The sequence below is a fragment of the Pituophis catenifer genome, unplaced genomic scaffold, assembly GCF_029215685.1.
Source record: "Pituophis catenifer annectens isolate HBS135680 unplaced genomic scaffold, rPitCat1.0.hap2 SCAF_3, whole genome shotgun sequence".
Lineage (NCBI taxonomy): Eukaryota > Metazoa > Chordata > Lepidosauria > Squamata > Colubridae > Pituophis > Pituophis catenifer.
Window position 1 is genome coordinate 97,686,637 of NW_027256883.1, and position 17,634 is coordinate 97,704,270.

At 42.9% G+C, this 17,634-nt stretch overlaps 1 protein-coding gene across 3 annotated transcripts in view; it reads left to right on the top strand.

Annotated features, from left to right (window-relative positions):
• ANKHD1 (ankyrin repeat and KH domain containing 1) overlaps positions 1-17,634 on the top strand; it is a 170,280-nt gene that overhangs the window by 122,810 nt on the left and 29,836 nt on the right. For all 3 annotated transcript variants that reach the window (XM_070940827.1, XM_070940828.1, XM_070940829.1), the window contains 3 exons: positions 7,038-7,133; positions 13,614-13,730; positions 16,915-17,089. In XM_070940827.1, the coding sequence (XP_070796928.1) occupies positions 7,038-7,133; positions 13,614-13,730; positions 16,915-17,089 (388 nt within the window). The remainder of the gene's footprint in view (positions 1-7,037; positions 7,134-13,613; positions 13,731-16,914; positions 17,090-17,634) is intronic.

A 17,634-nucleotide genomic window follows, 5' to 3' on the forward strand; every position in this document is an offset into this window, starting at 1 on the left:
TGGTTGCACCAATAGTAATAGGAATCTTTGGAGCAATACCCCACTCAGATGTTACCTTAGCAGCTCTTAGGTTCTTGGTTAGCAGTTGAACTGTTAAATCGAATTGAAGATTAAACCTTAAATAATAATAAATCTCCTGAAAGTTTTAATCAGGATTTTTCCCAAAAATTTCTTTCCATTCCCCAAAATCAAAGGCTCTCCTATAAATTGAAACACGTCTCTTAACATTTGTTTTCCAGTTAAATATAATGACCATTCCCCAATCTCCATCAGTCTTATTGAAAGAATCAATTTCATCAATCATCAGTTCTGCTAACTTTGAGTCTTTAAGATCCATAGCCTCTTCAGTTATCTCCAAGCAACCTGCCTTCAAACCAGACTCCGGCTTCGGGTATGCCAGCAACAAATTAAGTTCCAGTCCATCCGATCTTGGATTCGACAGTTGTTGCTTGCATCTGAGTATCATCTTTAAGTTGATTTAAAACCATTGTTGTGTTACCAAACGTTTTGACTAAAATTTCAAATAGGTCTTGTAAGTTGAAAAGCATTTTGTTTTCAAGGCTTCCCCAATTGTCTTTAATTGTCTTTAAGATAATTTATTGTTTCCATTTTGTTTTAGTTCAAGATTCTTCTGTATTAAACTTCTACAGCCAATCATAAACAATTTTCAGAGACAGAGGAGACACTATAACGAGCTCAAATACCATTGAAAAGATCTCCCTGTAATAAAAAGATACAAGGAAAAATCAAAAATTAAATAAATATTTAATTTTAGAAGTAAATAAATTACAAAATCCCTGTAGTAAAAGTCCAGTAGAAACACAAATCATTACCAATCCCTTTCACTACCCAAAAAAATACCATTGCTTCCATGCTGGCAAAGCAAAACTAAAATGATTTATGACAGTTATCAAGCAGTAAGAGAAAGCACAGGAAATTCATGTAAAACACTGCAATGGGTTAGAATAATACAGTATTCAATTCAGAGTAGAGCTGGAAAGGACCTTAGAAGTCTTCTAGTCCAACCCCCTGATCGAGCAGGAGACTCTATACCATTTTGGACAAGTGGCTGTCCAGTCTCTTCTTCATCAGTGAAGAAGCATCCACAACTTTTGTTCCAATGGTTAATTGTTCTCACTGTTAGGAAGTTTCTCCTTAATTCCAGGTTACTTGTCTCCTTGATTGGTTTCCATCCATTGTTTCTTGTCTTGCCTTTTTTTTTTTTTAATTTGATTTATATGCCGCCCTTCTCCGGAGACTCAGGGCGGCTTACAATGCGTTAAGCAATAGCCTTCATACTTTTGTATATTCATACAAAGTCAGCTTATTGCCCCCACAAACTGGGTCCTCATTTAACCTACCTTAGAAAGGATGGAAGGCTGAGTCAACCTTGAGCCTGGTAAGATTCGAACCTGCAGTAATTGCAGGCAGCTGTGTTAATAACAGGGTGCTTTAGACCACTGTTCTACCAGGGCCCTTAGCCTTCTGGTGCTTTGGAAAATAAATTCTTTGTGGCAGCCTCTCATATACTAGAACACTGCTATCGTGTCACTCCTAGTACTTCTTTTTCTAGACTGTCCATATCCAGTTTCTGCAACCATTCTTCATATGTTTTTGTCTCCAGGCCTTTAATCATCTTTGTTGCTCTTCTCTGCACTTCTTCCAAAGTCTCAATACTTTTTTTTGGAATGTGGTGACCAAAATTGGATGCAGTATTCCAAGTGTTGTCTTTCTAAGACTACATTCAATCTGTTAATTAGAATTAGAATTAGAATTAGAATTAGAATTAGAATTAGAATTAGAATAGAATAGAATAGAATAGAATAGAATAGAATAGAATAGAATAGAATAGAATAGAATAGAATAGAATAGAATAGAATAATAGAATAGAATTTTGATTGGCCAAGTGTGATTGGACACACAAGGAATTTGTCTTGGTGCATATGCTCTCAGTGTACATAAAAGAAAAGATACATTCATCAAGAATCATAAGGTACAATACTTAATGATAGTCATAGGGTACAAATAAGCAATCAAATCATATTAGGAATTTAATTTAATTTAATACGTTAAATCACACACCAATTAACATTTAAAAATAAATCTCAAAAAGAAATATTAAATTTATTTTTATTTTTATTTTATATTGGATTTCTATACCGCCCTTCTCCCTGAGGACTCAGGGCGGTGTACAGCCAGATTAAAAAACATGCAGAACAAATATTAAAAACAATTAAAAGATATATAAATTTGGCCCAATTAAAACTCATTACCAATTAAAAACGTTTAAAACATTTAAAAAACAGTTAAAAATTTCATCTTAAGCCAGCCCGGCTTGTTTAAATAAATGGGTTTTAAGGGCGCGACGGAAGGCACTGAGGTCTTGGATTCTCCGTATCTCTGGGGGGAGCTGATTCCAGAGGGTAGGTGCCCCCACAGAGAAGGCTCTCCCCCTGGGGGTCACCAGCCTACATTGTCTGGCTGATGGCACCCCGAGGAGGCCCTCTCTGTGGGAGCGCACGGGTCGATGGGAGGTCGTTGGTAGCAGCAGGCGGTCTCGAAGATAGCTAGGCCCTATGCCATGGAGCGCTTTAAAGGTGATAACCAACACCTTGAAGCGCACCCGGAAGACAACTGGGAGCCAGTGCAGCTCGCGCAGGAGCGGTGTTACATGGGAGCGCCATGCTGCTCCCGTCACTACCCGCGCTGCTGCGTTCTGGACCAGCTGGAGCCTCCGGGTGCTCCTCAAGGGGAGCCCCATGTAGAGAGCGTTGCAATAGTCAAGGCGAGAGGTGACGAGGGCGTGAGTGACTGTGCACAGGGAATCCCGATCAAGAAAGGGCCGCAACTGGCGAATCAGGCGAACCTGACAAAAGGTCCCCCTGGTTACAGCCGTCAGATGTTCCTCCAAGGACAGCTGCATATCCAGGAGGACTCGCAGATTGCGAGCCCTCTCTGTGGGGGCCAATGACTCGCCCCCAATAGTCAGTGATGGAGTCAACTGACTATATCGGGATGCCGGGAGCCACAGCCACTCAGTCTTGGAAGGGTTGAGCTTGAGCCTGTTCCTCCCCATCCAGATCCGTACAGCCTCCAGGCACTGGGACATCACTTCAAGGGCATCGTTGGGGTGGCCTGGGGTGGAGATGTACAGCTGGGTGTCATCAGCGTACTGGTGGTATCTCACCCCAAAGCCACGGATGATCTCACCCAGCGGCTTCACATAAATGTTGAACAGGAGAGGCGAGAGGACCGATCCCTGCGGCACTCCACAAATGAGAGGCCTCGAGGTCGACCTCTGCCCCCCTGCCAACACAAACTGCGACCGGTCGGAGAGAAAGGAGGAGAACCACCGCAACACGGTGCCTCCCACCCCCAACTCTTCCAGCCGGTGCAGCATGATACCATGGTCGATGGTATCAAAAGCCGCTGAGAGGTCTAACAGGACCAGAACAGAGGAACAACCCCTGTCCCGAGCCCTCCAGAGATCATCAACCAACGCGACCAATGCCGTTTCTGTGCTGTGCCCAGACCTGAAACCCGACTGGAACGGATCTAGATAAGATGTTTCCTCCAGGAATTGCGGAAACTGTCGTGCGACCACACTCTCAACAACCTTCGCCATAAAGCGAAGGTTGGAGACAGGACGATAGTTGGCCAATATTGCCGGATCCAGGGACGGCTTCTTGAGGAGAGGCCTCACCACCGCCTCTTTCAAGGCGGTGGGGAAGTAACCCTCACTCAACGAAGCGTTGATAACACCCTGAAGCCAGCCTCGTGTAACCTCCCGGGAAGCCAGTACCAACCAGGAGGGACACGGGTCCAGTAAACATGTGGCCGCACTAAGTCTCCCCAAAATCCTGTCCACATCATCAGGAGTCACAGCATCAAACTCCTCCCAGATAACATTCTCAAGACTATTCCTCGTCACCCTGCCCTGATCTACCCAGTCAGAGTCCAAATCCCCCCGGATCTGGGCGATTTTGTCATACGGGTATTGTCCGAAATCCTCCGCCCTGCCTTCTAAGGGATCATGGTTCTAAGGGTTAAAACCAAGGTTGGCTTAAAAACCAGAAAGCCGAGAGGAAATGATGCTCCTACCAAGAATTGCAGTCAATTAAGATTCCTCATCAGGTAGGTCTACAGCCATCTGAGAGTCATCTTGAGTCATTCCTAGTAACTCCTATTTGATCCAGGGAACAATGTGCTGCAATCAAAGAAACCGCTTTTGCAGCAAAGACAACTGTCAACACGAAAAAAACCCCACTCTTGCCCTGCTCAGCAAACCAATTTGGGGAGGAATCTCACATTTGCTTGTCAAAAGATTGCAAAATGTTGTCACATGACCCCACAACACAGCAACTGTTATAAATAGGAACCAGTTGCCAAGCATCTGAATTTTGATTACATGACCATGGAGATGTAATAATAATAATAATAATAAGGAGAAGGAGAAGAAGAAGAAGAAGAATTTTATTTCTATACCGCCCTTCTCCCGAAGGACTCAGGGCGGTGTACAGCCTATTTAAAAAAACAAAACAAAACAACGATTAAAATTTAAAATCATTAAATAGATTAGGCTCAAATTAAAATCCCAGAAATTTAAAATACCCCAATTTAAAATTATTATGTTGATAGCCTGGCCTGGCAAAACAACAGGGTCTTCAGTGCTCAGCGAAACACCCGGAGGTCGGAGATCTTACGTATTTCCGGGGGCAGTTCATTCCACAGGGCTGGGGCTCCCACAGAGAAGGCCCTCCCCTGGGTGTTGCCAGCCGACATAACTTGGCCGATGGCACCCTGAGGAGACCCTCTCTGTGGGAGCAGACTGGTCGGTGGGAGGCTATTGGTGGCAAAGTCGATCTCGAAGGTACCCGGGTCCTATGCCATGGAGCGCTTTAAAGGTGGTAACCAACATCTTGAATCGCACCCAGAAGACCACTGGGAGCCAGTGCAGCTCGCGCAGGAGGGGTGTCACGTGGGCGCAACGAGTTGCGCCCATAACCACCTGCGCGACCGCATTCTGAACCAGTTGGAGCCTCCGAGTGCTCTTCAAGGGGAGCCCCATGTAGAGAGCATTACAATAGTCCAACCGGGAGGTAACAAGGGCGTGAGTGACCATGCACAGGGCGTCCCGGTCCAGAAAGGGCTGCAACTGGCGAATCAGGCGAACCTGATAAAAGGCCCCCCTGGCCACAGCCGTCATATGCTCTTCTAAAGACAGCCGTGCGTCCAGATTGCGAGCCCTCTCTGTGGGGGGCAAAGATTCACCCCCAATAGTCAGCGATGGCACCTGCTGACTATATCGGGGCGCCGGAAGCCACAGCCACTCGGTCTTGGAGGGGTTGAGTCTGAGCCTGTTCCTCCCCATCCAGACCCGCACGGCCTCCAGGCAGCGGGACATCACATCAAGGGCATCGTTGGGGTGGTCTGGGGTGGAGATATACAGCTGAGTATCATCAGCGTACAGATGATACTTCACCCCAAAACCACAGATGATCTCACCCAGCGGCTTCACATAAATGTTGAACAGGAGGGGCGAGAGGACCGACCCTTGCAGCACTCCCCATGCGAGACGCCTCGAGGTCGACCTCTGTCCCCCTGCCAACACAAACTGCGAGCGGTCGGAGAGGAAGGAGGAGAACCACCGCAGAACGGTGCCCCCTATTCCTAACCCCCTCAACCGCTGCAGCATGATACCATGGTCGATGGTATCAAAAGCCGCTGAGAGATCTAATAGGACTAGGACAGAGGAACAACTCCTGTCCCGAGCCCTCCAGAGATCATCCACCAACGTGACCAATGCCGTTTTGCAGATATTTCATTACCAGATTAGGTAACATCATCATTGTAGTGCAGGGGTGTCAAACTGAAGGCCCGGGGGCCGGATCTGGCCTATGGGTGCTTAGATCTGGCCCTCGGGGCTGCTCTGGAAACTGCAAAGGACTGGCCTGCAGTGCCTCTTCCAGGAAAACAGAGCTCCATTTTTGCTGGCAGAGTGTTGCAGGAGGCTGACGCTGCCCGTTTTCTCTGGCAGAGCACTCAGGCCACCACAGGCACCCCTGGCAGGACTGACATCATGCTGGCCACACCCACCCCAGCCCCCCAACGTCAAACACAACCCTGATACAGCCCTCAATGAAATCGGGTTTGACACTCCTGCTGTAGTGCATCAGAACAATCTGTTTCACTCTCAGATATGTCATACTTCTCATTTGAAATGTTTTACCTATTGTTTTTATTTTATATTTTTATTTCATTTGTTTGGATATGTTTAACTTGAATTGTACTATAGGTAATCTTCTATTTATGACAACAACTGAGCCCAAAATTTCCATTGCTAAGCAAATTAAATAAATTTTGCCCCATTTTATGATCTTTCTTGCTATAGTTGTTAAGTGGATCACTGTAGTTGTTAAGTTAGTAAAATGGTTACCAACTGCAAACATCATAAATACATGCCAGTTGCCAAGTGTCCAAATTTTGATCACGTAACCCTGGGATTTTGCAATGGTTGTAAGTGTGAAAAACGATCATAAACCCCTTTCTCAGTGCCATTGTAACTTCAAAAGGTCACTAAACAAATGGTTTTAAGTTGAGGACTACCTGTATTTCTTTCTTTTATGTGTTTATTGTACTTTATTCCAGGAGCTTTATTTAAATAAATAAATAGTGATAGGCAAGCTGTCTTTTGGAAAGTATTAGTGTGATCTTGTTATTGAGAAAATCCTAATACATCTCTGGGTCTTTCACTGAGAATGTTATAGCACATTATAGTATTATGTCCTGATAATCCAATTCTATATAATGTATGGAAATACTCTAATTTTGCATAAATCTCCAGTTCTTTATCTATTCAAGTTTCTATGTGTAGAATAAGAGACTTTCGTTTTCTATAAAGTTGATATGTTAACACTTGCAGAAAAAAAGTACTCAAAATAAAAGAAATATATTAAATTGGCACAATCTAGTATGATATTATAAGTGTTACAGAAGAACTGCTTCCAATTTCATATAATTAAATCATTCTTTTTTAGGGTCATGTGAGAGTAGTTCAATTTTTGGTGAAAGAGGTTAACCAGTTTCCTTCGGATATTGAATGCATGAGGTACATAGCAACTATAGCAGACAAGGTGAGTGCCAAGAAGCTAGTAATTGTACTGAGATAACTTGAGACTTCACCTGTAAAATATACGTTTTGTATAGCAATTTTTCGCATTGCTGCTATCATTTAGCTAAGATAAAAAATAAAATCTCTTTCAAATGAAATAACAGAAGAACAGAGTTGGAAGGGATCTTGGAAGTCATCTAGTCCAGAGGTCACCAACCGGAGGTCCATGGACCATTAGTGGTCCGCGAGAAAATGTTGGTGGTCCACAGCACACCCTGGTGGAGGAGCTGCTATGGGATGACCAATGAGCCAGTCCTGGTATCAGCGTTCCAGAAAAACCTCTGCTCCAATTAAAAAGTCTGAGTCAAGCATTTTCTCATAGTTCCATTTATTAGAGTAGGTATACTGGCACATCTTGGGAAAACCTGAATCTGAGAGTTCCGGGTTTTCCCTCAGTAAATCAAAAACCCCAAAACCACCCCCTCATTCATCAGTCGATCACATGCTCCAATCACTATCCATTCCATCTCGAGACAGCACTCCAACCACTCCTTCTCCAGATGCAGGCTCGTCCTGACCTTGACCGACAGGAAGAATACTATTTTGTCTAAATACAAAACCCTCAAATAAATCCCCCCCTCCTATTTTCCCATACATGAGAAGGTGGCAGCTTGGAAGCTTCCGGCCTGATATGGCTTCCAAAGCTGACACTGACTAGAGCTCTGGATTATGGGACCGGCCAGGCAGCTCGTGGTGGGGCTGGAAATCTCCACCGTAGAGGGAGGTACGTGCAGCTTGTAACTTTGCAGGTGGTGAACATGCAAAGAGTAGGGCAGCTCTCGCCGGCCAGAACAAGATAATGGTGCTCTTGTGGCAAGAGTGGGTGGCGGTGCAGGCGGGCCAAAGCAACGGGTGTCGGCAACCTGCGGCTCTTTCGTCATCCTGCTGTGGTTTCTTGTTGGATGATCCTGCCACTGGCTGTCCCTGCCCCTCGCCCTCCCAGTCACTCCTCGCCTGGCCTGAGAAGAGAAGGGCGGGGGATGGAGATTCGCTCCATATTCCAGAGCGGGAGCGAAGCTTCATCTCTTGCTGGGTCTTGCGGGAGTTTCTTCTAGCCCTTGTTGGTGCTATACGCACCTCGGTCGCGCCGGAGAATCAGCACGAGTGAGAGGAGAGAGGAGAGAGAGATATGGGAGAGAGGAAACAGACAGAGAGAGAGACAGAGAAAGAGAGATGAGGGGGAGAGAGACATGAGAGAGAGAGATACTGGTGTTTTGTTTTCTGTGGGAAACGGGTCCAAATGACTTTTTGAGTGTCTAAGGTTGCAGAAACAGGCAGCCAAGCTAAGTGCCTGAAGGGCCCCATCCCGTCACTGGGAGTCCAGGCGCTTCAGCGAGCAGCGCGCTAGATTCATATTAGTGGTCACAGGATTTAAAATTATGAATTTAGTGGTCCCTGAGGTCCGAAAGGTTGGTGACCCCTGTTCTAGTCCAACCCCTACTCAAGCAGGAGATCCTATACCTGTGATGGCGAATCTATTGCACACGTGTCACAGGTGGCACGCATAGCCATATCAGTGGGCACGCCATCTTAGCTCTGGCGCACATGCGTACACCGGCCAGTTAATTTTCGGGCCTTCTGGGCCCACCAGAAGTAGGGAAACAGGCTGTTTCCTGCCTCTGGGGGGGGTGGGGAAGGCCTTTTTTTTTCTCACCTGGCTCCAGATCCTCTCTATGCATCTGGGGAGGGCTCTGGAGGCTGGGGACAGCAAAAAACCTCACTTCCTGTCCCATTGGGAGTTGGGAAATGGCCTGTTTCAGGCCTCCAGAGTGCCTCCGAGGGAATGGGAAAGGCTGTTTTCGCCCTCCCCAGATGCTCAGAGAGGATCTGGAGCCAGATGAGAAAGAAAACGGGCCCACCGGGCCATTGCGTGCCAAGGGGGGGGAAGGGGGGGTTGCATGCGCAGGGCGGGGCGCATAGAATTATAGGTGTGGGCACACGCGAACTTCCCCCATGCCCCCCCAGCACGCGTTAGCCATCACTGTCCTATACCATTCCACACAAATGGCTGTTCAGTTTCTTCTTAAAAATCTCCAGTGATGGAGCAAGACATTCCATTGATTAATTGTTCTCACAGGAAATTTGTCCTTATTTCTACTGTGTTTCCCTGAAAATAAGACCCTGTCTTATATTTTTTTGAACCCTGAAATAAACCCTTGGCCTTATTGCCATGTGCTCAAAAGCCCAATTGGGCTTATTATCAGGGGATGTCTTATTTTGGGGGAAACAGGGTAGGTTGGTTTTTCTTGATTAGTTTCTGCCCATTGCTTCTTTTTCTGCCATCAGGTGCTTTGGAGAATAGGTTGATCCCCCACTCCTTTGTAGCAGCCCTTTAGATGTTGGAACACTGTTATCATGTCCCCCCCCCCCCTTATTCTTTTCGTTAAATAAGACACATCCAATTCCTTCAACCATTCTTCATATGTCTTAGCCTCCAGTTCCCTACTTTTCTGCATTTTTTTCTAGAGTCTCAACATCTTTTTTATATTATGGCAACCAAACTCGATGCAGTTTATTTATTTATTTATTTATTATTTATTTATTTATTTATTTATTTATTTATTTATTTATTTATTTATTTATTTATTTATTTATTTATTTATTTATTTATTTATTTATTTATTTATTGGTTTCGATTTATATGCTGCCCTTCTCCGGAGACTCAGAGTGGCTTACAATGCGTTAAGCAATAGCCTTCATACTTTTCTATATACCTGCTTAGTAGGGCTTTCGCCCCCCCCCCCCAAGCGGTGTTCTTTTTTATACAAAGTCAGCTTATTGCTCCCACAATCCGGGTCCTCATTTTACCTACCTCGGAAGGATGGAAGGCTGAGTCAACCTTGAGCCCGGTGAGATTTGAACTTGCAGTAATTGCAGGCAGCTGGCAGCTAAGTGCTATTTAACAGCGATTTAGTCTGCTGCTCCACCAAGTGGAAAAGGTAATGTTCCAAATGTGGTCTTAAACTGGTATTATCACCTCACATGATCTTGATGCTATGGCTCTTGTAGATGCTCTATCACTGGACATTTTCAAGAAGAGATTAGACAGCCATTTGTCCAGAATGGTACAGGGTCTCCTGCTTGTGCAAGCATTTGGACTAAAAGACCTCCAAGGTCCCTTCCAACTCTTATTCTGTTCTGTCCATATTCGTTTTCTTGATAACAATACAGAATTTGTCGTTATTTTCTTTTGAGGTATTAATTTGACATACAACTGTAGAATTGCCTGGTTTTCTCCTGTACTAGTACTGATCAGACCATACCATGTTTAGATTCTATAGCTGAACAACAAGAGCCATTTCCTGTACAAAATAGCTTGTTAATGTAATTGAATTAAATAGCAACAGAGAAAAATTGCTCATAAAATAAATATCAACGGTTATAGATTTTCTGTTTGCATACACCAAGCATTCTTTCTCACAAACTGCTTTCATACACCAAACCAGATGTACACACCTAGGTTTTCCTTTCTTCTAGGAGAAACAACACAAAAGAAGGGGGGAGAGATAGAGATCTGTGATAAGGAAAAGTATAGTAAAGTAGAGACTCTGTATATGTCATGGTAAGGGACTATTGAACTTAAGCTAATGAGTAATAAAGGCCATCGTCAACACAATATAAATTAGCCAACGAAATTGTACATCATAGCAAGTTCTTAACGCTTATTATTAAAATCTATTCTGACTTGGATTAAACTCATAAAACGGAATTATAGATTCTGTAAGTAGATCCAAATTTTAGATATGGTGTGAATAAATTAAAATCTAAGAGAATAGCTTCCTGTTTGAGTAGAAATCTATGAGCGATTTACTTTTAAGGAAGAAAGTTATATCAGACATCAAGGCATATTTCCACAGTTTGGTTAATTATTCTTCCATTGAAGGCATCAGAGAGCCTTTTCAGTGCATGTAAATTTTCTGTAGTAGTTACCATATATAGAGCTAATTCAATATACTTTCGGAAGAGTTGTGGGTGCTCTCTTCCTGGAGGTTTTCAAGAAAAGATTTGAAAACATTTATCTGGGATGATAAAATGATTCCTGCCTTGGATAGGAGGTTGGACTAGAAGACCTCCAAGGTACCTTTCATCTTCTTCTATCTGTCTATATATATGAAAAAGACTATATGTATGTATGTATGTATGTTCTAGCATAACTCTGGAACGCCTCGAGCAATTTCAACCAAACTTGGTAACACAGATGACTTACTCCCTGGAAACAAATACTATGGGGGTAAGACACCCCTAGCACCCCTAGGTGTGTGTGTTTGTTCCAACATAATTCTGGAACGCCTCAAGCAATTTCAGAATTGGGATATAGAAATAACTGGGCAACGCCGGGTTATCAGCTATGATTCTATAAAACTGGACAATGGGGCAAAGATACGTGCCTCAACCAAGAAAGAAGAAAAGAGAAACCTTATTTTAAAAGTTTAAGCTTTCAAATCAAAATCAACACTTCATGACTTAATGGATACATTCATGCAGTTATCTTTATAATAGTGTAGACATGTTTTGTCATTGTCTTTTTGCACAATGCTTTCTGCATGTGATCTTGCTTATAGTCCTACTATTCCTTTGTAGTTCCTCAGCTAAACATTCCTTGGGCTGGATAGCTTACTTCCAAGAGAAAAGTTAATAAAGTGTTATCATTTTATTAGTTTTATTTAGCAGCTGTCATTTATAAACTTTCTGGAAGGGCTTAATCGTACATCCTCATTTGTAGTTTGCACTGAATATTAACATTCCCTTTTACACCACAAGAATGAATTCCTTACAGCAGGGGTGTCAAACTCAAGGCCTGCGGGCTGCATCCCACCCACGATGTGGTTGGATCTGGCCCGTGGGGCTGTCCTGGGAAATGGGGCTGGCCCACGTTGCTTTGGCCAAACCCACCCCAGCCTGGCGGGCATGCATGCAAAAATAAAGCATCAGGCCTACTGTGTTTCCCCGAAAATATGACCTACTCAGAAAGTAAGTCTTAGCTTGATTTTTACATGTGCGCCCAATATACGTCCTACCCCCACAAAAAAATAAGCCCTAATTAAGACCCCGCCCACTCCAGGGTGCATGGGTAAAAATTAAACTAGGGTAGGGATGGGGGAGTGGAGCTGCCCTACTACTTACCTTTGGATAGTTGCAGTCAGGCCTCACACACCTCGCCCCATTTCTTTTGCTGAAGGCCTCTGTAGCTGATAACAGAGCTCCAGATCGATCAGGAGCTGTTGTCGGATAGAGAGGCCTTTCCTAAAGGCCTCTGTAACTGTAAGCAGTTATCGGCTAGAGCAGCGGTCACCAATTGGTGGTCCATGGACCATTGGTGGTCCGCGAGAAAATTTTGGTGATCCACAGAAAAATTATTTGCTGCAGAGAGTCTCCCCCTTCTAGGTCTTTTTGTGTGGGTCAGAGGGGGGGAGAAATTCCTACTTGGGGTCTGTTTCAGCCTCCTGGTGCGGGGCTTTGGGTGAAGGCTGGGGGAAGTGCCTCTGGTGGGGAAGGGAAGGGGGTCTCCTTCTGCAGAGCCAGCCATCAAAGGAAGTGCCGATCCACCCCACCCCCCACCCCCTTTGGAAGGCCAGGCCAGTGAGCAGCCAGGAGGCGAGGTTAAAAAGCCAGGTATCTCCAAATATTTTGCTGATAAACTGATTCACACAGAGAGACCCTCTCTGTTCATTTTGTAACTTTAGTGTTTCCTAACCTTGGCAACTTTAAGCTATGTCGATTTCAACTCCCAAAATCTCCTAGCCAGTTTAGTAGGGAGAATTCTGGGAGTTGAAGTCCACATAGCTTAAAGTGGCCAAGCTTGGGAAAAGCTGCTAGAGAAATGATCAGCTCTATCTGTCTCTCTGGCTTGGGGCTAACAAGCCATCTCAGCTCAATCACATGATCACCCAGCTGGCCACACCTAGTGAACGGTATCAAGCTAGCCATGCCCAGTGAGCAGTGGTCAAACTGGCCATGCCCACCCAGTCAGCCACAACCACCACCACTACCCCCCTGTCCCCCCCCCCGAGGTCAACCATAGCCTTGATGTGGCCCTCCATGAAATTGAGTTTGACACCCCTGCCTTAGAGAAACCAGAGCATTAAAATGTACATTAAATATACAATGCTCTTTTAGTTACTAAAGATAATTTTGATTTTACCTGACTTTTAAAACTTTTACCTGAATCCCTTCCCTTTTGAAGGGAGGAGGGGGGAATCAAACCATACCCTAACTAGATAGTTAACTTCACAGATATTTATATCTTTGATGAGTTATACATACCTCTTTCTAATTCTTCAAATTGCTGTGGCTTTAAATGGCTTATTTATTTGTGGAGTAATGTTAATTGATTTGAATTGATTTAATTATTTGATAGTGAAATTTAGTTTAGTGCAAGTTACTGTGAATATATTTTGAGTTCTCTGTCTTACATTTCTGCAAAACATTTTTAATTGAAAAGGAATTGTTGAAAAAGTGTCATCAGTGTGTTGAAACCATTGTGAAGGCTAAGGACCAGCAAGCAGCTGAAGCAAACAAGAATGCAAGCATCCTGCTGAAAGAGCTAGATTTGGAAAAGGTGAGATAGACAATTTCATCATGTTTCTTAAATAACATTCTATTTACAGATAGTCCTTGAGTTATGACTGCTTACTTAATGATGTTATGAATTAACAAAGGTCTTTGAAAAGGGTGCTTTACAGCCTGTAAAACACTTCTGACCCTCACAAAACATTACCCAAGCACAGTGACAAACAGGCATGATCTAAGTGCTTAGCAACCTTACAAACAGTTGCCAAGTGTCCCACAATCTCTGCCAGTTTCTCCAGAAAGTCAGCAGGGAAGCCAGTAGGGAAAATTGCAAGATGCTGTTGCCTGCCAAGAGGACTCCCTTTTGTCTCTGGGGGCTGACTGAAAGAGTTACCGTATTTTTCGGAGTATAAGATGCACCAAGATTTTGAAGAGATAGGTTTTTTAAAAAGGTTTTTGCCCTCCCTGGCCCCCAGGAGCACTCTGCAAGCCTCCCTCTGCGCATCCTGTTTTTCACAAAAACGGGGTGCGCAGAGGGTTTGGGAGGCCTGCAGTGTGCTCCTGGGGAAGGGCAAAAATGGGGATGTTTTTGCTCTCCCCAGCCTTCAGGAGCACTCTGCAGGCCTCCCAAACCTTTTGCGCACCCTGTTTTTGTGAAAAACAGGCCCATATTTTGCAAAAATGGGACAAGCGGGATGGGGCTTCGGGAGGCCAAAAATGGCTGTATTTGGTGTATAAGACACACCAACATTTCTACCCTCTTTTAGGAGGGAAAAAAGTATATCTTATACTCTGAAAAATACGGTAATTCTCAAAGGATTTCAACTCCATGCTTGCTTGCACTGAGATGAAATTCTTCAGCAGGCAGTTCTTTCAGCCAGCCCCCAGAGATTTGAGGGAGCCAAAATGCAAGTAGGATTTTCAGTCATTGAACAGAGGCAGCTCAGTAAAGTGAGCACAGGCAGCTTCAAGATGGATGGAGGATGCTCTGGAGGCCTTACGCAGGCTGTTTCAGCATCTCTATTCAGGAGCTGAAAATCCTGGGTTTTGGCAGGGAGGATTTTCATCTCCTCAGCGAAAAGGCAGGTAAGCCATGTGGGGTGCATCAGGGAAGGAGGGGAGGTCCTGTGCATGCCATGTGCAAGTGTCTTTCCCCTCGTGGGCTGAAAATCTGACTTGAATTTCAGCACAGCGAATTTTTACCTCCTAGATGGAGAGAGAACAGTTAGCCTATTCTGAGTGTACTTACTATGAACTCCGGTTAACTTTACTTTACTTTTACTTTTATTTGATTTATATACCGCCCTACTCCCGAAGGACACAGGGCAGTGAACAGCCAACAATAAAATACATACACAAAATTTAAAAAGCAGAAATAAAATCGAATTAAATAGTTTGGCCCAGACAGATTAAAAATCCCCAATCAATTTAAAACAAATTAAACTTTGAATATTAAAAATATTTAAAAATATTAAAAATTATTTAAAAAGAGGGAGAAAGTTAGGCCAGGCCCGCCTGGTGGAATAAGAAGGTCTTAACAACCCCAAGCTTGCTTAATAACTGCAACCAAGAGTATCAATATCAAGTTTGTTGAACAAAGCAGTCACATGACATTTTGCTTAATGTCTGCTTTGCTCAACGAATTGTGGTCATTTACCTGAATAGTGAAAAGCCATTATATTTTGATACCATAGATGCAATAGAAAATCTGAGACTGAATAATGTATTCTTTTTCTTTTATACTTTATTCAACAAAAATTATATTCTGCACTAATAGCTACAATATCTCTTAAAATTGTCCCTAACAAAGAAAATTGTTAGATGGGTAATATTTTATTCATATATCTTATTAATTTACATGCCACCTTGATCACAAAATGACTCTAAACATGTTATAGAATAGAATAAAAACAAGACAAAAGAACAAACTTAACATTAGAATACATGGCATTTATTGTGAAAGTATAATTAAATATACTCCCAACCTAAACATGAAGAAACGTAAGAACTAAGACAGCATATATTATCAGTACCTTGATGGACTTTTATGAACATCCAGCAATCAAAATTTTAAGCTGCAATTTTTTTGTTACTAAAAAAATAAGTGTGTAATTGAAAAAATTAACTTAAAATTTTAAGCAAAACTTGATTGTCTCAGAAAAGCTGATTAAATAAGCTTCATTAGAATGTAAATCTGAACTAATTCATAAACATATATTAATAAGTCCCAAGTAAATCTTGGGGCACAGTTCGATGGCTTGTACACACACTAACTTGAATTTCTGTTTGTACGCAAGCATTTGTTCTACCTCAAAATCCTGACAGCCTTGTTAACCATTATAGACTCCAAGTTAGTGTATGGAGGCTAACAGAATTTTCTCCTGCACAGCCTGAACAAGCCAGTAACAAAATCAGAATTTTCTATAGTTGCTGCTTTAAGGGAAAAATATGAAATAAAATAGCGTTTCTCAACTCAGCAACTACCGTGTTTCCCCGAAAATAAGACCCTGTCTTATATTTTTTTTTGAACCCTGAAATAAGTGCTTGGCCTTATTGCCATGCGCTCAAAAGCCCAATTGGGCTTATTATCAGGGGATGTCTTATTTTGGGGAAAATGGGGTATAAATGTGTGGACATTGACTCCCAAAATTCCAAGAATAAGATGGGAAAATACAAATCTTCCTTTATGATGAAAAACTGGATGTATTATTTCCAGTGAAAAAGTTTCATGTCATGAAATTACAAGTTTCTATTGCTTTTTATTTTGTATAGATTTAATTATTAAAGGAAGTTTTTTATTTGTTTAAATCCCAGCCTTAACTCGAATGAAATTGTTTTATTATTGAAGGGGAAGTCACAGAAAAGATCTAGGAATACCTCATTTAAGATACAGTCAGGAAGACTCAGATACAAATCCACTCTTAGCTATGAATATTTACCAATTGTTTCTAAGTCAGTCGCTATCTCTAAGACCAAAAGATTACAGACATTTATTTTTGTGAAGAAAAACTGGAAATGAAAATTTGTGGGGAAGTGGGGAATATACTTAAACAAATACATAACCTGTAACCAATACTTGAGAGGCTAACATAACTGCTGTATGGTTTGTTGAACAAAGGGAAATAAATGGGAATAATCCCACACTCTTCACCTATTTGTGTTTGCATTACATTGAAAACATTAAGAAACAATTCTTAGTATCAATATATACTATACATTGTCAATTTTTATAGTCAAGAGAAGAGAGTAGAAAGCAGGCTCTTGCCGCAAAAAGAGAGAAGAGAAAAGAAAAGAGAAAGAAGAAAAAAGAAGAACAGAAAAGAAAACAAGAGGAAGATGAGGAACACAAACCAAAGGAAACGCTAGAGCTTCAAGAGGATGAAGAGGAAGAGGAAAATGATGACGATGGTGAGGGGCGCAATTCATACTCTCTTGAAATCATAAATGGCATTCTGATGTTGATGGACTGCAATTCCAAACATATTTCCATTATTTGGGAACCAAACATTTAGCCCTTGGTTTAAATTATGTATTCTTAAATGTACCTATACACCCTGAAATGTAAATGGCAAGTCATTAGAATAGGAAAGCATCTTTTGCATCATATTGCTTGCTAAACTACCATCAGTTATATAGTGTATTTCTCATATTTCTTATGTAACAGTTTATCTAGGTCAGTGATGGCTAACCTTTTTGCTGTCGCGTGCCAAAAGCAAGGGGAGCGGGGGGGAGGTCGCGCACATGCGTGTCCATACCCATAATTCAATGCCCGCCCCGCGCATGCATGCACGACCTGAAGCCTCCCTGAAGCCTCCAGAGGCTGGAAATGCCCATTTCCAGACTTCCGGTAGGCCCGTTTTTTGCCCTCTCAAGGCTCCAGAAGCTTTCATGGAGCGTGGGGAGGCCGAAAACAGCCTCCCTCATCCCTCCCAGAGCCTCCATGCAAGCCTTAT